The sequence below is a fragment of the Rhinoderma darwinii genome, chromosome 4 (assembly GCF_050947455.1).
Source record: "Rhinoderma darwinii isolate aRhiDar2 chromosome 4, aRhiDar2.hap1, whole genome shotgun sequence".
Classification (NCBI taxonomy): Eukaryota; Metazoa; Chordata; class Amphibia; order Anura; family Rhinodermatidae; genus Rhinoderma; species Rhinoderma darwinii.
The window spans coordinates 33,301,050-33,321,416 of NC_134690.1; the positions used below are offsets into that span (position 1 = coordinate 33,301,050).

At 43.4% G+C, this 20,367-nt stretch overlaps 1 protein-coding gene across 2 annotated transcripts in view; it reads right to left on the reverse strand.

Annotated features, from left to right (window-relative positions):
- Nucleotides 1–19,412, reverse strand: part of MFSD2B (MFSD2 lysolipid transporter B, sphingolipid) — a 77,613-nt gene extending 58,201 nt beyond the window's left edge. The window contains exon 1 of one of the 2 annotated variants that reach the window (XM_075860996.1): nt 19,315–19,412. In XM_075860996.1, the coding sequence (XP_075717111.1) occupies nt 19,315–19,392 (78 nt within the window). In that variant the 5' untranslated portion in view covers nt 19,393–19,412. The remainder of the gene's footprint in view (nt 1–19,314) is intronic. The other variant, XM_075860995.1, reaches the window with a different exon arrangement.
- Between the last annotated feature and the right edge of the window lie 955 nt (nt 19,413–20,367).

Consider the following 20,367-nt stretch of genomic DNA (forward strand, 5'->3'; position numbering starts at 1 on the left):
TCTTCACATTATAAAGTGTCTTGGCTTTGAAGTGACCACATTGACTCTTAATATGAACCAGGAGGAGCTGTGCGGGGGGGGGGGGGGGGAGGAGGGGTATACATGGCGTTATCTGTCTGCCCCATGAGGCTGTGAACAGTTAATTCACAGAAAGAGACAAGTAGGTTTCCTCTATAAGTCAGTTTATGGGAAGGTGCAGCTGACAGATAAGAGGAGGGTTCAACATATCTGCTGCCGCGCGTTTTTTCAGAATCCCTAATAATAGTGTTTAGTAAGCAAAGTCACTACATAACCACATGGGAGGTCAGCAGCACGCCCAGACAAAAATACTCACTTGTCACAGTGCAGATTACTACATGTGGACAAAACATTATATATACTAAGGGCGGTATTTACCATCTGACATAAGCAGGCAGAGCAAGATGGCGACCTGAAGAACCGCTAGGAATATAGACAAGTGGGACATCCAGGGCATGACAAATGCGAAATAAACAGAAGAGAATGATGGCGATATTGCTGGACAATAAATGTAACTTTAGGAACCGGTGCCAGGCAGCTGCTGCCAAGGGATGTAAAAATCATAGGATTTATTTTAAAAAAAACGCAGATGTACATGACAACATAGTTTTGGCTCTATGCCAATGTTTCCCAGTGCTATAACTTGAGGCACCTCTGTCTTCAATGTAAAATCTGTTCTTGGCCTCCATTTATGGTACTGTTGTCTTCTTATGCGGAAGTGCAGTATTGTAGTAGTTATATTCTTGTACATAGGGGGCAGTATTATAGTAGTTATATTCTTGTACATACGGGACAATATTATAGTAGTTATATTCTTGTATATAGGAGGCAGTATTATAGTGGTTATATTCTTGTACTTATGGGGCAGTATTATAGTAGTTATATTCTAGTACATAGGAGCAGTATTATAGTAGTTATATTCTTGTACATAGGGGCAGTATTATAGTAGTTATATTCTAGTACATAGGAGCAGTATTATAGTAGTTATATTCTTGTACATAGGGGCAGTATTATAGTAGTTATATTCTTGTATATAGGGGGCAGTATTATAGTAGTTATATTCTTGTACATAGGGGGCAGTATTATAGTAGTTATATTCTTGTACATAAGAGCAGTATTATAGTAATTATATTCTTGTACATAGCGGGCAGTATTATAGTAGTTATATTCTTGTACATAGGGGGCAGTATTAAAGTAGTTATATTCTTGTATATAGGGGGCAGTATTATAGTAGTTATATTCTAGTATATAGAGGGCAGTATTATAGTAGTAATATTCTTGTACATAGGAGCAGTATTATAATAGTTATATTCTTGTGCATAGGGGCAGTATTATAGAAGTTAGATTCTAGTATATAGGGGCAGTATTATAGTAGTTATATTCTTATATATAGGGAGCAGTATTATAGTAGTTATATTCTTGTATATAGGAGGCAGTATTATAGTAGTTATATTCTTGTATATAGGGGCAGTATTATAGAAGTTAGATTCTAGTATATAGGGGCAGTATTATAGTAGTTATATTCTTATATATAGGGAGCAGTATTATAGTAGTTATATTCTTGTATATAGGGGCAGTATTATAGTAGTTATATTCTTGTATATAGAGGCAGTATTATAGTAGTTATATTCTTGTATATAGGGGCAGTATTATAGTAGTTATATTCTTGCACATAGGAGCAGTATTATAGTAGTTATATTCTTGTATATAGGGGCAGTATTATAGTAGTTATATTCTTGTATATAGGAGGCAGTATTATAGTAGTTATATTCTTGTATAGAGGGGGCAGTATTATAGTAGTTATATTCTTGTATATAGGAGCAGTATTATAGTAGTTATATTCTTGTATATAGGGGGCAGTATTATAGTAGTTATATTCTTGCACATACGGGGCAGTATTATAGTAGTTATATTCTTGTATATAGGGTCTGTATTATAGTAGTAATATTCTTGCACATAGGAGCAGTATTATAGTAGTAATATTCTTGTACATAGGAGCAGTATTATAGTAGTTATATTCTTGTACATAGCGGGCAGTATTATAGTAGTTATATTCTTGTAAATAGGAGCAGTATTATAGTAGTTATATTCTTGTATATAGGGGCAGTATTATAGTAGTTATATTCTTGTATATAGGAGGCAGTATTATAGTAGTTATATTCTTGTACATAGGAAGCAGTATTATAGTAGTTATATTCTTGTATATAGGGGCAGTATTATAGTAGTTATATTCTTGTATATAGGAGCAGTATTATAGTAGTTATATTCTTGTATATAGGGGAAGTATTATAGTAGTTATATTCTTGTACATAGCGGGCAGTATTATAGTAGTTATATTCTTGTACATAGGGGGCAGTATTAAGGTAATTATATTCTTGTACATAGCGGACAGTATTATAGTAGTTATATTCTTGTATATAGGGGGCAGTATTATAGTAGTTATATTCTTGTACATAGGAGCAGTATTATAGTAGTTATATTCTTGTACATAGCGGGCAGTATTATAGTAGTTATATTCTTGTAAATAGGATCAGTATTATAGTAGTTATATTCTTGTATATAGGGGCAGTATTATAGTAGTTATATTCTTGTATATAGGAGGCAGTATTATAGTAGTTATATTCTTGTACATAGGAAGCAGTATTATAGTAGTTATATTCTTGTATATAGGGGCAGTATTATAGTAGTTATATTCTTGTATATAGGAGCAGTATTATAGTAGTTATATTCTTGTATTATAGTATTATAGTAGTTATATTCTTGTACATAGGGGGCAGTATTAAGGTAATTATATTCTTGTACATAGCGGGCAGTATTATAGTAGTTATATTCTTGTACATAGGGGGCAATATTATAGTAGTTATATTCTTGTATATAGGGGGCAGTATTATAGTAGTTATATTCTTGTATATAGGGGGCAGTATTATAGTAGTTATATTCTTGTATATAGAGGCAGTATTATAGTAGTTATATTCTTGTACATATGGGGCAGTATTATAGCAGTTATATTTTTGTATATAGGGGTCAGTATTATAGTAGTTATATTCTTGTATATAGAGAGTAGTATAGTAGTTATATTCTTGTATATAGGGGGCAGTATTATAGTAGTTATATTCTTGTATATAGGGGCTGTATTATAGTAGTTATATTCCTGTATATAGGGGGCAGTATTATAGTAGTTATATTCTTGTTTACATAGGAGCAGTATTATAGTAGTTCGTTATCTAATTCACTGTATTTCAAAGATATATTCAATTGTGCTCCCACAACATAACAATTTTAAAGGATTCACTGGTGCGATATATGAGTAAAATATAACATTTATTTATAACTCTCTAAAAACAGGGGTACAATCACCACTGTGAAAAAGCCCCACCGTGTGTATAAAAACGTATTAAATAATAAACACTGAGTTCTAATTTAATTGTGAACCTACTATAGCTCAGTGTTAAACAAGAATATCAATACGGAATCAGCATTTGAAAAATGGGCATAACAATAGTCTTGAACCTAATTCACACTAGAGTCCGTGATAACCGCACCGGAAGCTCCTAGTGTTAAGGTATACAAACAATGCTAGTGTTCCCTATGCTAAAAAATTCCTATTCACAACCGACCCTACGCGTTTCAATACTCATCATCAGGGGTCTGTAGCTTGGTCACTCTGGCCGGGATGCCAGCGATATTTAGTTCAGCAGCAGGTATTCTGCTGTACTCCACGGAAGCATGAATTAGAACTCAGTGTTTATTATTTAATACGTTTTTATACACACGGTGGGGCTTTTTCACAGTGGTGATTGTACCCCTCTTTTTAGAGAGTTATAAATAAATGTTATATTTTACTCATATATCGCACTAGTTCGTTATCTACAAAAGTCTATGTTTATGTGCTGCACTTTGGCTTCTGTGGCATTTTTCCTGATAAATCCACTGTATCTGTAAAGGATCTGCCAGGCACTGCTTCAGGGTTAACTCCCAGAATTAATCAGTCAACACCTGAGTGTACATCCCTGAGACAGACACCAGCTTCCTCCACTCAGGCTGGCAGGCTTAGGAGTGGGAGAGCCTATCGCAACCTGGCCAGACTCAGCTAGCTCCCGCCCTCGGTCTATTTAAGCCTGCTCTTCCTGTCCATCTGTGCTTGTGAATTCTTTCCTTGAGGTTTCCTGGCCCAGCTACAGCTCCTGCTACTTTTTGATCCTGCTCCATACAGACCCCGGCTTACCGACTACTCTTCTGCTTTTCGCTTTGTACCTCGCACTCTCCTGGCTTGACTCGGCTCGTTCACTACTCTGTTGCTCACGGTGTTTCCGCGAGCAACTGCCCATTTCCCTTGCTTGTATTCCCTTGTTTGTTTGTCGTGTTTGTCATGCACTTACTGAGCGCAGGGACCGCCGCCCAGTTGTACCCCGTCGCCTAGGGCGGGTCGTTGCAAGTAGGCAGGGACAGAGTGGCGGGTAGATTAGGGCTCACTTGTCCGTTTCCCTACCCCCCCCACCATTACAAATTCACAAGCCCTATACCTAGTCTACCCTGGTCCCTGACACCATTATGGAACCCCGTGAAACCCTGGCTCAGCAAATGCAGGGTCTCTCCCTACAGGTCCAGGCCCTGGCTCAGAGGGTCAACCAGCCTGATGCTACCTTGGTAGTTCCCCTCACCGCACCCCTTGAACCCCACCTCAAGTTGCCCGACCGGTTCTCAGGTGACCGGAGGGCTTTTCTCTCCTTTCGGGAGAGTTGTAAGCTTTACTTTCGCTTAAAGCCTCACTCCTCAGGTTCTGAGAGCCAGCGGGTGGGTATAATTATGTCCCGGCTCCAGGAAGGGCCCCAAGAGTGGGCCTTCTCCTTGGCTCCTGGCGCCCCTGAACTTTCCTCCGTTGATTGTTTCTTTTCTGCCCTCGGACTTATTTATGACGAGACTGACAGAACTGCCTTTGCCGAGAGTCAGCTGGTGACCTTACGTCAGGGTAAGAGACCTGTTGAGGAGTATTGCTCTGACTTTCGGAAGTGGTGCGTAGCTTCTCGGTGGAATGACCCTGCCTTAAGGTGCCAGTTTAGGTTGGGTCTGTCGAACGCCCTGAAAGACCTGCTAGTTAGTTATCCCTCTTCTGACTCCTTAGACCAGGTTATGGCTTTAGTGGTACGACTTGACCGACGTCTCAGGGAACGACAACGTGAACGTTTATGTGTTTTTTCCTCCGACTCCCCCATGATGCCTCCCGAAGTCCCGTTGCTTCGTTTCTCCCCTAAAGACTCAGAAATACCTATGCAACTCGGGGCCTCCGTGTCCCCTCAACAACGTAGAGAATTCCGCAGGAAGAATGGTCTCTGCTTCTACTGTGGGGATGTCAAGCATCAAGTAAACAACTGTCCCAAGCGTAAGAATGCTGCCAGAGAGCTCCCGCGTCTAAGTGATCATCGGGGAGGTCACTTGGGCGCACAGGTATTTCCCGTAAATATGAAACGTACTAAGATATTGCTTCCCTTTCAGGTCTCTTTTGGTGGTAGGTCTGCTACCGGCAGTGCCTTCGTGGATTCAGGGTCCTCTACTAATATCATGTCTGTGGAATTTGCTATGTCTCTCGCTATGCCTCTGATTGATTTGCCTAAACCTGTTCCGGTAGTGGGTATCGACTCCACTCCTCTTGCTAATGGTTATTTTACACAGCATACCCCTGTTTTTGAACTCCTTGTTGGCTCCATGCATTTGGAGCAATGCTCTGTACTATTGATGCAGGGATTATCGTACGATTTGGTTCTAGGTCTTCCCTGGTTGCAGCTGCATAATCCCACGTTTGACTGGAATACTGGGGAGCTAACCAAATGGGGTAATGAATGTTGTACGTCATGTTTTTCTGTTAATTCTATTTCTCCCCCTAAGGAGGTGAATACGCTACCCGAGTTTGTTCAGGACTTCGCTGATGTTTTCTCTAAAGAGGCCTCCGAAGTATTACCGCCTCATAGAGAATACGATTGCGCTATCGAATTGGTACCAGGAGCTAAGCTTCCTAAGGGTAGGATATTTAACCTTTCTTGTCCCGAACGTGAAGCCATGAGGGAGTATATCCAGGAATCCCTGGCCAAGGGTTACATTCGTCCCTCTTCTTCTCCGGTAGGTGCTGGCTTCTTCTTCGTAGGGAAGAAGGATGGGGGTCTTAGGCCATGCATTGACTACCGTGGCCTGAATAAGGTCACGGTAAGGAACCAGTATCCCCTTCCTTTGATTCCTGATCTCTTTAATCAGGTTCAGGGGGCCCAATGGTTCTCTAAATTGGATCTACGGGGGGCGTATAACCTTATTCGCATCAAAGAGGGGGATGAGTGGAAGACTGCGTTTAACACGCCCGAAGGCCATTTCGAATACCTCGTCATGCCCTTTGGGTTGTGCAATGCCCCTGCGGTCTTCCAGAACTTCATAAATGAGATTTTGAGAAATTACCTGGGAATATTTCTTGTAGTGTACCTTGATGACATATTGGTGTTTTCCAGGGACTGGTCCTCCCACATAGAGCATGTCAGGAAAGTGCTCCAGGTCCTTCGAGAAAACAAACTGTTTGCCAAAATCGAAAAATGTGTATTTGGGGTACAGGAGATACCATTTTTAGGTCAAATCCTCACTCCTCATGAATTCCGCATGGACCCTGCCAAGGTTCAGGCTGTGGCTGAATGGGTCCAACCTGCCTCCCTGAAAGCGCTACAGTGTTTTTTGGGGTTCGCTAACTATTACAGGAGATTTATTGCTAACTTCTCGGTCGTCGCTAAGCCTCTTACGGACCTCACTCGCAAGGGTGCTGATGTCCTCCATTGGCCCCCTGAGGCCGTCCAGGCTTTTGAGACCCTCAAGAAGTGCTTTATCTCGGCCCCCGTGCTGGTTCAGCCCAACCAAAGGGAGCCATTTATTGTGGAGGTTGACGCGTCCGAGGTGGGAGTGGGGGCCGTCTTGTCCCAGGGTACCAGCTCCCTCACCCATCTCCGCCCCTGTGCTTACTTTTCTAGGAAGTTTTCGCCCACGGAGTGTAACTATGATATTGGCAACCGCGAACTTTTAGCCATTAAATGGGCATTTGAAGAGTGGCGCCACTTCCTGGAGGGGGCTAGGCACCAGGTAACGGTCCTTACCGACCACAAGAATCTGGTTTTCCTAGAATCTGCCCGGAGGCTAAACCCGAGACAAGCTCGATGGGCGTTGTTTTTTACCAGATTCAATTTTTTGGTTACCTATAGGGCCGGGTCTAAAAATATTAAGGCGGATGCACTGTCGCGTAGCTTCATGGCCAGCCCTCCTTCGGAGGAAGATCCTGTTTGTATTTTGCCTCCAGGTATAGTCATTTCCTCTATCGAGTCCGATTTAGTCTCTGAGATTGCTGCTGATCAAGGTTCAGCTCCTGGGAACCTTCCTGAGAACAAGCTGTTTGTTCCCCTGCAATTCCGGCTAAGGGTACTTAGGGAAAATCACGACTCCGCACTATCTGGCCATCCAGGCATCCTGGGTACCAAACACCTCATTACCAGAAATTATTGGTGGCCTGGTTTGCCTAAAGACGTTAAGGCCTACGTCGCCGCCTGTGAGGTTTGTGCCAGGTCCAAGACTCCCAGGTCCCGACCAGCGGGCTTACTGCGTTCGTTGCCCATTCCCCAGAGACCTTGGACACATATCTCCATGGATTTTATCACCGATTTGCCTCCATCCCAAGGCAAGTCGGTGGTGTGGGTGGTGGTAGACCGCTTCAGTAAAATGTGCCACTTTGTGCCCCTCAAGAAACTACCCAACGCCAAGACGTTGGCTACCTTGTTTATCAAACACATCCTGCGTCTCCATGGGGTCCCCGTCAATATTGTTTCTGACAGAGGGGTACAATTTGTTTCATTGTTTTGGAGAGCCTTCTGTAATAAGTTGGGGATTGATCTGTCCTTCTCCTCTGCCTTCCATCCTGAAACCAATGGCCAAACGGAGAGGACTAATCAGTCTCTAGAACAATACTTAAGATGTTTTGTCTCTGACTGTCAATTTGATTGGGTTTCTTTCATTCCCCTCGCCGAATTTTCCCTTAATAACCGGGTCAGTAACTCGTCAGGGGTCTCTCCCTTTTTCTGTAATTTTGGGTTTAATCCACGGTTCTCCTCCGTTTCACCTGGTTGTTCCAACAATCCCGAGGTGGAGGTCGTTCATCGGGATCTGTGCACAGTCTGGGCCCAGGTTCAGAAGAACCTAGAGGCGTCCCAGAGCATACAGAAGGCTCAGGCCGATAGAAGACGTTCTGCTAACCCCCTGTTTGTGGTCGGGGATCTGGTGTGGTTGTCATCCAGGAACTTGCGTCTCAAGGTTCCGTCCAAAAAGTTTGCTCCCCGGTTTATTGGCCCGTATAAGGTCATTGAGGTCCTCAGTCCTGTCTCTTTCCGGCTGGAGTTACCCCCGTCTTTTCGTATACACAACGTGTTTCATGCCTCCCTCCTGAAACGCTGCTCCCCGTCCTTGGCCCCCTCGAGGAAACCTCCTGTTCCCGTCCTCACCCCTGAGGGGGTGGAATTTGAGGTGGCCAGGATCGTGGACAGCAAGATGGTCCAAGGCTCCCTCCAGTACCTGGTCCATTGGAGAGGATACGGGCCCGAGGAGAGGACTTGGGTACCCGCCCGGGATGTTCACGCTGGGGTATTGGTCAGGAGGTTCCACCTGCGTTTCCCCAGTAAGCCAGGTCCACTTAGAAAGGGTCCGGTGGCCCCTCATAAAAGGGGGGGTACTGTAAAGGATCTGCCAGGCACTGCTTCAGGGTTAACTCCCAGAATTAATCAGTCAACACCTGAGTGTACATCCCTGAGACAGACACCAGCTTCCTCCACTCAGGCTGGCAGGCTTAGGAGTGGGAGAGCCTATCGCAACCTGGCCAGACTCAGCTAGCTCCCGCCCTCGGTCTATTTAAGCCTGCTCTTCCTGTCCATCTGTGCTTGTGAATTCTTTCCTTGAGGTTTCCTGGCCCAGCTACAGCTCCTGCTACTTTTTGATCCTGCTCCATACAGACCCCGGCTTACCGACTACTCTTCTGCTTTTCGCTTTGTACCTCGCACTCTCCTGGCTTGACTCGGCTCGTTCACTACTCTGTTGCTCACGGTGTTTCCGCGAGCAACTGCCCATTTCCCTTGCTTGTATTCCCTTGTTTGTTTGTCGTGTTTGTCATGCACTTACTGAGCGCAGGGACCGCCGCCCAGTTGTACCCCGTCGCCTAGGGCGGGTCGTTGCAAGTAGGCAGGGACAGAGTGGCGGGTAGATTAGGGCTCACTTGTCCGTTTCCCTACCCCCCCCACCATTACAGTATCCTTCCCTTATAGTCAGTGTAAAGGATCTGCCAGACACAGCTTCTGTGTCGACGCCCGTGGTTAATCAGTCTCAGTCTGCATCTGCTCCTAGGTCTGATAGAGTGACTCGATCTGCTACCACTCAGGCTGGTAGGCTGAGGAGTGGGAGAACCTATCACAGCCTGGCCAGACGGAGCTAGCTCCCGCCCTCGGTCTATTTATACCTTCATTTCCTGCGATTCCTTTGCCTGTGATTCTGTCTGGTTTCCTGGCTCTGCTGTTCCTGCTAGTACTATTGACCTCTGCTTCAAATTGACCCTGGCTTTACTGACTACTCTCCTGCTCGGCGTTTGGTACCTCGTACACTCCTGGTTTGACTCGGCTTGTTCACTACTCTTGTTGCTCACGGTGTTGCCGTGGGCAACTGCCCCATTTCCCTTAGCTTTTGTGTACCCTTGTCAGTTTGTCTTCCGTGCACTTATTGAGCGTAGGGACCGTCGCCCAGTTGTACGCCGTCGCCTACGATGGGCTGTGCAAGTAGGCAGGGACTGAGTGGCGGGTAGATTAGGGCTCACCTGTCTGTCTCCCTACCCCGACATTACAGTCAGTCACCTCTTTGTGTCTTGCTTTTTGTTCACACGCAAACTCAAACACTCCTCAAACAGCTCCGTATTTTCAGATGTTTTTGTAACAACTCGCGTATTTCGCGGCGTATTTTACGGCCGTTATTGGAGCTGTTTTTCAATGGAGTCAATGAAAAACGGCTCCAAAAATGTCCCAAGAAGTGTCCTGCACTTCCTTTGACGAGCCATCATTTTACGCGCCGTATTTTGACAGCGACGCGTAAAATTAAGACACGCGGGAACAGAACACCGGAAAACCCATTGCAAGCAATGGGCAGACATTTGTAGGCGTAATGGAGACGTTTTTTCAGGCGTAATTCGAGGCGTAAAACGCCCGAATTACGTCTGAAAACACTGCGTGTGAACATACCCTTACTATACAGGGCACTGATGCATTACAGCATCTAAAGAGCTTTCTGCCATTTGTCAGGACAGGAGTATTACAAATAACATTAGATAGTTAAATAAAACCCGGGCACCTCTACCCCTTGGCTTTTATAATATAATACTTGGTCTTATTGTGTCTGCCAGAGCGAGAGTCCCTCTAATCAGCATCTCTCCATTCTGACTAATAGGGGGCAGTCTCGAGTGGTGGACACCCTTTATTAAATCTACATGCCCCAATAGGGTATATTGATAGGGTTTGCCAGTTGGGAGAACCCCTTTTACAGATTATAAACTAATGCACACAAGTGTATATGGGATCAGTAAGAGTTCTGTATGGAAAAGGTTCCCCAACTAATTTCTATGACATATTTCTGTAGATATAATGTAACAAGCTTTAAAACTTTTTTCTGATGGAAGTCACAGTATGCACGAGCGCTTTACTGTATCTGTCTTGTTATTTTCTATTAAAAGGAGGTCATGATTTTATGTAATCTTAACGTTTGGGGGTCCAGCTGCTGGCCCCTAGGGTCAGTTCACATGTTGCGTAAATACTGCGGATTTTCCACAATGGAATTTATTGCAGAAAATCCGAAGTAAATACGATAGAAGCAAAGTGGATGATATAAAACAAATCTCATCCACACGTTGCGTAAATACTGAGCGGAAAAAACGGCTCAGAAATTGACCTGCGGTGCAGAATTTTATTCTGCAGCATGTCAATTGTATTTGCGTAAACGCTGCTTAGGTTTTCCCCATTGAATTCAATGGGGAGGAAAATCCCGCAACAAATAGAAGTTGTTGCGTATTTTTGCAGTGGGTTCACCGTGATTCTGCCGTAACAAATAAAAATCTATGTTTCTTCCTCCATGCCGGCCTCCTGGGATGACGTTTCATCCCATGTAACTGCCAGGGCCAGCGTTATGGGAGGGAGACAAACCGGGCAATTGCCCAGGGCCCCCATCCTCTTAGGGTATCCTGCCCGCGGCTGCATTTATCTAACATTTATGGGCCAGGCGGCACGGGCCCCATCATGACCGGTGGCGTTGCTAGCACCGGAGGGACGCAAATAAAATGAATACTATAGGCTGCAGGCGCTATCTACAGGGGGGCATTACTGCTGTGGGGGCACAAAGGGGGCACCGATACTGATGGGGCACTTGTGCTGGGCACTAGGGGATCATTATTATCATGTGGGGCGCTGAATTACGAGTTTGTTTAGAGAATGGGGTATAGGTGTGGTGGGTGTTTGAAAAGCGAGAAACCAACATGTCTGTGTGTCAAATTCTGCAGAGACGAGTCGTGGCTGCAATAAGTCGTCACAGTGATCTCAACCGCATGGAGAAAAAATGGGAAAGTGAACGACTCTAATCAGAGAAAACATCACCTGTGAGTCACTGGATATAAATGTGCTGTAATGACTTATATAGTCTGCAAAGCTGTTGTGTATTACTGGTATCTACTACTATATGTTCATTACATGGTGGTAATATTAATCTTTATTCAGTCACTATGTGGTTTTGGTGTGGAGGTATTATTCAGTATCAATATGGGGGTATTATACAGTCACTATGTGGTTATGGTGCGGTAGTATTATTCAGTAAAAGTACGTGGGCATAATTCAGTCACTATGTGGTTAGGGTGTGGAGGTATTATTTAGTAACAGTATGGGGGTATTATTCAGTCACGATGTGGTTATGTTTTGGTGGTATTATTCAGTTCCAGTATGGGGGTATTATTCAGTTACTATGTGGTTATGGTGTGGTGGTATTATTCAGTAACAGTATGGGGGTATTATTCAGTCACTATGTGGTTATGGTGTGGAGGTATTATTCAGTAACAGTATGGGGGTATTATTCAGTCACTATGTGGTTATGGTGTGGAGGTATTATTCAGTATCAGTATGGGGGTATTATACTATGTGGTTATGGTGCGGCAGTATTATTCAGTATCAGTATGGGGGTATTATACTATGTGGTTATGGTGTGGCAGTATTATTCAGTAACAGTATGGGGGTATTATTCAGTCACTATGTGGTTATGGTGAGGAGGTATTATTCAGTAATAGTATGGGGGTATTATTCAGTCACTATGTGGTTATGGTGTGGCGGTATTATTCAGTATCAGTATGGGGGTATTATTCAGTAACTATGTGGTTATGGTGTGGAGGTATCATTAAGTAACAGTATGGGGGTATTATTCAGTCACTATGTGGTTATGGTGTGGAGGTATTATTCAGTAGCAGTATGGGGGTATTATTTAGTCACTATGTGGTCATAGTGTGGCTGTATTATTCAGTAACAGTATGGGGGTATTATTCAGTCACTATGTGGTTATGGTGTGGCGGTATTATTCAGTAACAGTATGGGGGTATTATTCAGTCACTATGTGATTATGGTGTGGCTGTATTATTCAGTAACAGTATGGGGGCATTATTCAGTCACTATGTGGTTAATCTGTGGAGGTATTATTCAGTAATAGTATGGGGGTATTATTCAGTCACTATGTGATTTTGATGTGGGGGTATTATTCAGTAATAGTATGGGGGTATTATTCAGTCACTATGTGGTTATGGTGTGGCAGTATTATTCAGTAACAGTGTGGGGGTATTATTCAGTCACTATGTGGTTATGGTGTGGCGGTATTATTCAGTAACAGTATAGGGGTATTATTCAGTCACTCTGGAGTTAAGGTGTGGAGGTATTATTCAGTAACAGTATGGGGGTATTATTCAGTCACTATGTGGTTATGGTGTGGCGGTATTATTCAGTATCAGTATGGGGGTATTATTCAGTAACTATGTGGTTATGGTGTGGAGGTATCATTAAGTAACAGTATGGGGGTATTATTCAGTCACTATGTGGTTATGGTGTGGAGGTATCATTAAGTAACAGTATGGGGGTATTATTCAGTCACTATGTGGTTATGGTGTGGAGGTATTATTCAGTAGCAGTATGGGGGTATTATTTAGTCACTATGTGGTCATAGTGTGGCTGTATTATTCAGTAACAGTATGGGGGTATTATTCAGTCACTATGTGGTTATGGTGTGGCGGTATTATTCAGTAACAGTATGGGGGTATTATTCAGTCACTATGTGATTATGGTGTGGCTGTATTATTCAGTAACAGTATGGGGGCATTATTCAGTCACTATGTGGTTAATCTGTGGAGGTATTATTCAGTAATAGTATGGGGGTATTATTCAGTCACTATGTGATTTTGATGTGGGGGTATTATTCAGTAATAGTATGGGGGTATTATTCAGTCACTATGTGGTTATGGTGTGGCAGTATTATTCAGTAACAGTGTGGGGGTATTATTCAGTCACTATGTGGTTATGGTGTGGCGGTATTATTCAGTAACAGTATAGGGGTATTATTCAGTCACTCTGGAGTTAAGGTGTGGAGGTATTATTCAGTAACAGTATGGGGGTATTATTCAGTCACTATGTGGTTATGGTGTGGCGGTATTATTCAGTATCAGTATGGGGGTATTATTCAGTAACTATGTGGTTATGGTGTGGAGGTATCATTAAGTAACAGTATGGGGGTATTATTCAGTCACTATGTGGTTATGGTGTGGAGGTATTATTCAGTAGCAGTATGGGGGTATTATTTAGTCACTATGTGGTCATAGTGTGGCTGTATTATTCAGTAACAGTATGGGGGTATTATTCAGTCACTATGTGGTTATGGTGTGGCGGTATTATTCAGTAACAGTATGGGGGTATTATTCAGTCACTATGTGATTATGGTGTGGCTGTATTATTCTGTAACAGTATGGGGGTAATATTCAGTCACTATGTGGTTATGGTGTGGCGGTATTATTCAGTAATAGTATGGGGGTATTATTCAGTCACTATGTGATTTTGATGTGGGGGTATTATTCAGTAATAGTATGGGGGTATTATTCAGTCACTATGTGGTTATGGTGTGGCAGTATTATTCAGTAACAGTGTGGGGGTATTATTCAGTCACTATGTGGTTATGGTGTGGCGGTATTATTCAGTAACAGTATAGGGGTATTATTCAGTCACTCTGGAGTTAAGGTGTGGAGGTATTATTCAGTAACAGTATGGGGGTATTATTCAGTCACTATGTGGTTATGGTGTGGCGGTATTATTCAGTAATAGTATGGGGGTATTTTTCAGACACTATGTGGTTATGGTGTGGCGGTATTATTCAGTAAGAGTGTGGGGTATTTTTCAGTCACTATGTGGTTATGGTGTGGCAGTATTATTCAGTAATAGTATGGGGGTATTATTCAGTCACTATGTGGTAATGGTGTGGCGATATTATTCAGTAACAGTATGGGGGTATTGTTCAGTCACTCTGGAGTTATGGTGTGGAGGTATCATTCAGTAACAGTATGGGGGTATTATTCAGTCACTATGTGGTTATGGTGTGGAGGTATCATTCAGTAACAGTATGGGGATATTATTCAGTCACTATGTGGTCATGGTGTGGCTGTATTATTCAGTAACAGTATGGAGGTATTAATCAGTCACTATGTGGTTATGGTGTGGCGGTATTATTCAGTAACAGTATGGGGGTATTATTCAGTCACTATGTGATTATGGTGTGGCTGTATTATTCAGCAACAGTATGGGGGTATTATTCAGTCACTATGTGGTTAATCTGTGGAGGTAATATTCAGTAACAGTATGGGGGTAATATTCAGTCACTATGTGGTTATGGTGTGAAGGTATTATTCAGTAATAGTATGGGGGTATTATTCAGTCACTATGTGGTTATGGTGTGGCGGTATCATTCAGTAACAGTATGGGGGTATTATTCAGTCACTATGTGGTTATGGTGTGGAGGTATTATTCAGTAGCAGTATGGGGGTATTATTTAGTCACTATGTGATTATGGTGTGGCTGTATTATTCAGTAACAGTATGGGGGTATTATTCAGTCACTATGTGGTTAATCTGTGGAGGTAATATTCAGTAACAGTATGGGGGTAATATTCAGTCACTATGTGATTTTGATGTGGGGGTATTATTCAGTAATAGTATGGGGGTATTATTCAGTCACTATGTGGTTATGGTGTGGCAGTATTATTCAGTAACAGTATGGGGGTATTATTCAGTCACTATGTGGTTATGGTGTGGCGGTCTTATTCAGTAACAGTATGGGGGTATTATTCAGTCACTCTGGAGATAAGGTGTGGAGGTATTATTCAGTAACAGTATGGGGGTATTATTCAGTCACTAAGTGGTTATGGTGTGGCGATATTATTCAGTAATAGTATGGGGGTATTTTTCAGACACTATGGGGTTATGGTGTGGTAGTATTATTCAGTAATAGTATGGGAGTATTGTTCAGCCAGTATGTGGTTATGGTGTGGCGGTATTATTCAGTAAGAGTGTGGGGTATTTTTCAGTCACTATGTGGTTATGGTGTGGCGGTATTATTCAGTAACAGTATGGGGGTATTGTTCAGTCACTCTGGAGTTATGGTGTGGAGGTTTATTCAGTAACAGTATGGGGTATTATTCAGTCACTATGTGGTAATGGTGTGGCGGTATTATTCAGTAACAGTATGGGGGTATTGTTCAGTCACTCTGGAGTTATGGTGTGGATGTATTATTCAGTAACAGTATGGGGGTATTATTTGTCACCATGTGGTTATGATGTGGCGGTATTATTCAGTAACAGAATGGGGGTATTACTCAGTCACTATGTGGTTATGGTGTGGCGGTATTATACAGTAACAGAATGGGTGTATTATTCGGTCATTATGTGGTTATGGTGTGGCGGTATTATTCAGTAATATTATGGAGGTATTCAGTTACTATGGAGTTATGGTGTGGAGGTATTATTCAGTAACAGTATGGGGGTATTATACAGTCACTATGTGGTTATGGTGTGGCGGTATTATTCAGTAACTATATGGAGGTATTATTCAGTCACTATGCGGTTATGATATGGAGGTATTATTCAGTAACAGTATGGGGGTGTTGTTCAGTCACTGGAGTTTTGGTGTGGAGGTATTATTCAGTAACAGTATGGGGGTATTATTTAGTCACCATGTGGTTATGGTGTGGCGGTATTATTCAGTAACAGAATGGGGGTATTATTCAGTCACTGTGTGGTTATGGTGTGGCGGTACTATTCAGTAATATTATGGAGGTATTATTCAGTTACTATGGAGTTATGGTGTGGAGGTATTATTCAGTAACAGTATGGGGGTATTATACAGTCACTATGTGGTTATGGTGTGGCGGTATTATTCAGTAACTGTATGGAGGTATTATTCAGTCACTATGTGGTTATGGTGTGGAGGTTTATTCAGTAACAGTATGGGGTATTCAGTCACTATGTGGTTATGGTATGGAGGTATTATTCAGTAACAGTATGGGATATTATTCAGTCACTATGTGGTTATGGTGTGGCGGTATTATTCAGTAACAGTATGGGGGTATTATTCAGTCACTATGTGGTAATGGTGTGGCGGTATTATTCAGTAATATTATGGAGGTATTATTCAGTTACTATGGAGTTATGGTGTGGAGGTATTGTTCAGTAACAGTATGGCAGTATTATACAGTCACTATGTGGTTATGGTGTGGCGGTATTATTCAGTAACTATATGGAGGTATTATTCAGTCACTATGCGGTTATGATATGGAGGTATTATTCAGTAATAGTATGTGGGTATTGTTCAGACACTATGTGGTTATGGTGTGGCGGTATTATTCAGTAATAATATGGGGTATTGTTCAGACACGATGTGGTTATGATGTGGTGGTATTATTCAGTAAGAGTATAGGGTATTATTCAGTCACTATGTGGTTATGGTGTGGCGGTATTATTCAGTAAAAGTATGGGCGTATTATTCAGTCAACTGCGCGATTGTTTCTGCCAAAAAACAGAAACCTTACGGAACGGAGACAAATGGACACCATTTGCAATGGAAGCATTACCATTGAAATCAATGGTAATGCAAATGGAAGCTATGGTTTGGGTTTGGTTCGCGTTCATGGGTTCCCCTGATGGAAAGGTCTGACAGAAGCCATCAATGGAATCCCGACGCAGATGTGAACATGCCCTAATTCAGCATTTGAGGCCCCACTTTTAACCTTGCCCGATGCCACACTTTGTCTAAAACCGGCCATGATGACCGCTGCAGCTAATCACAGGCTGTAGCGGTCTCCTGGGATGAAACAGTGCTACAGTTTTAAGTACAGTTTGGTGCAGTTTTTCACCCGGAATTCCCTGTGGCGCACAGGTCAGATACGCTGCGTGATTTTACACAGCGTATCCGCCCGTGTGAACTCGGCCAGAAAATTCTGCCTCAAAATTCTGTCTGGAGTTGAGTGCCGCGAGCAAAAACGTAGTGGAAAAAACTTTCTCTGCCTCCCATTGATGTCAATGGGAGGTCAGAGATGCAAACGCCCGAAGATAGGGCATGTCGCTTCATTGAAATCAACGAGAGGCGTTTTCGGCCGTTTTTCGTTTCCGCGTCAAAAAAACTCTGTGTGAACAGGGCCTAACAATACTTCAGATCCCAGACCTCTACATTAATTCAGAACCATGACAAGACTCCTAAATTAATTCAGACCCCTACATTATTTCAGCAGACCCCAAAATAACTTAAGACCCCTGACCAGACCTCCAGATTAATTCAGAACACTACATTACTTTAGACCCCCGACCAGACCGCAAAATTACTTCAAACCTCAACCAGACCCCAAAATTACTTTAGACCCCTAAATAAATTTAGACCTAAGAGACACCTGAATTTTTTTTAGAACCCCAGACGAGACCCCTACATTACTACAGACCCCAGACAAGACCACTAAATTAATTCAGACCCCGGACCCCTAAATTTATTTCAACCCCTTATCAGACCCATTCATTAATTCAGTACTCAGACCCCTAATTAAATTCAGACCCCAGGCCAGACCCCTACATTACCTCAGACCAGACCCCTAGATACATTTTAGACCCCAGAACCCTTCATTGCTTTAGACCCCTAGAAACTTTCATTACTACAGACTCCATAACCTAAAATATTCAGACCCCAGACAAGACCCCTCCATATACTTCCTATCATCGCTCCTCTTCAGGCCCGAGCTCCGCCGCACACAGGATTGTAACGCTGATCACGTCAGGCCGTTGTGTGCGCCGCCAAAGACTACGTCCTGCCGCTGTCCAGATACAGCGGTGTCCGGAGCGATAGAGGAGCCCGGGGCGAGGAGAGGTGAGTAGAACCGGCTGTGTTTTATTGCATCAATCCTATAGATATCAGCTGATTAAAGAAAAAATGGCGCTGTTGTTTGTGGAAGGGATTCTTAGTGTAGGCATTCCTCTGATACGTGGTACAAATCTCTGCTGTCCTGACTATTTGCTACATTGTGTTAGCGCAGATTAGTGTCAGTCTGGAGTCCAGCCTGTTTGGAATGTCTGTGCTGAATACAACAGTAGCAAACTCTCAACTGTGAGAAATATCAGGTCTGTACAGGTTTCCAGCCTCTAGATACAATATTTCCATTCACTGACAACAAGCAGACATCTTTTAAAAAAAAAAATGCGTTTGGGAGGAATCCTGAAGAGGTGATATTTTATCAGTCAGACCAGTGTCCCCTCCAAGTCACCGGAACCACTACAGTGCATAGCCCCTTCTATATATCGTATTACGTCACTAGACATTACAATACAACGTTATAATACACACTGCAAAGGAGAGGAGCTGTCAGGAAAAGCAATGAGGTCGAGAAATAGGAATGATGGGAAAGTATGAAAGTGTGTACAGTGCTGAGAGGGTCCATACACTAATGGCACATGAAGATGAGGGCAGGACCTCTGTATACAGCCGATAGTGTGCACAGAGAGGACATATATATATACATACAGCAGAGATATAGCGCTATTAAAGAACTGCAAGTCTCAGCATGCACTGCTGGAATACAATACCCCACTCTATGATCCGGGGGCTTGTATGGCATAGACATGACTGGGATAGATGCCACCTGACAGGCGTGACTCACCTGGCGCGCTGAGAATTGTCGGGGCCGCCTCTTGGTGTTGGCGGTCGGTGTACACGGCTCCGGGGCGCTCTCCTCCATGTCAGGAGCGAAGTGTGCGGGATAAGTGCAGAGCGCCCTGCAGCCACTAGAGGGCGAGGAGGAGGTGCTGACAACGCTGCGGCTGATGGACGCTTCATAAAGTACCGGTATATATGCTGCTCCACAAGGTATATATGCAGCTTCCCATTCCCATAGTATATATATATATTGCTCCCTAAAGTATATATGCTGCTCCACAAGGTATATATGCGGCTTCCCATTCCCATAGTATATATATATATTGCTCCCTAAAGTATATATGCTGCTCCACAAGGTATATATGCGGCTTCCCATTCCCATAGTATATATATATATATATTGCTCCCTAAAGTATATATGCTGCTCTCCATAGAATATATGTGGCTTCCCATAGTATATATACTGCTCCCTAAAGTATATATGTTGCTCCCCAAAGTGTATATGCGGCTTCCCATAGTAAATATATTGCTCCTAAAGTATATATGCTGCTCTCCATAGTATATATGCGGCTTCCCATAGTATATATACTATTTCCCATAGTATATATACATATCTCCCAACCGTTTCGGATTCAGCGGGACAGTCCCGGATTCTACGGGGCAGTCCCGGATTCCGGGCGGTGTCCCGCTGTCCCGGGCGGCCGGGGGTATGTCCCGCTGTCAAGCTAATTCTGAAGCAGGGAACCATCAGAATTAGTTCAGAGCGGAGAAGCAGAAAGGGCTCCTCCGCTCGCCGAGGACTCCGCAGGCACAGCGCTACTGTAAGCGCTGTGCTCGGGGAAGCCCTTGATGTTACTGTCCATATGTGGACAGTGACGTCAGTGGCTACTCTTGGAGCGTAGTCCCTGGCCAGAGTCGGCAACGGGGATTTCACTCAAGGAGTAGCCACTGACGTCACTGTTGATATATAAACAATACCATCAAGGGCTTCCAGTAGCGCTGTGCCTGCGGAGGCCTCGGCGAGCTGAGGAGCTCCCTCTGCTCCTCCGCTCTGAAC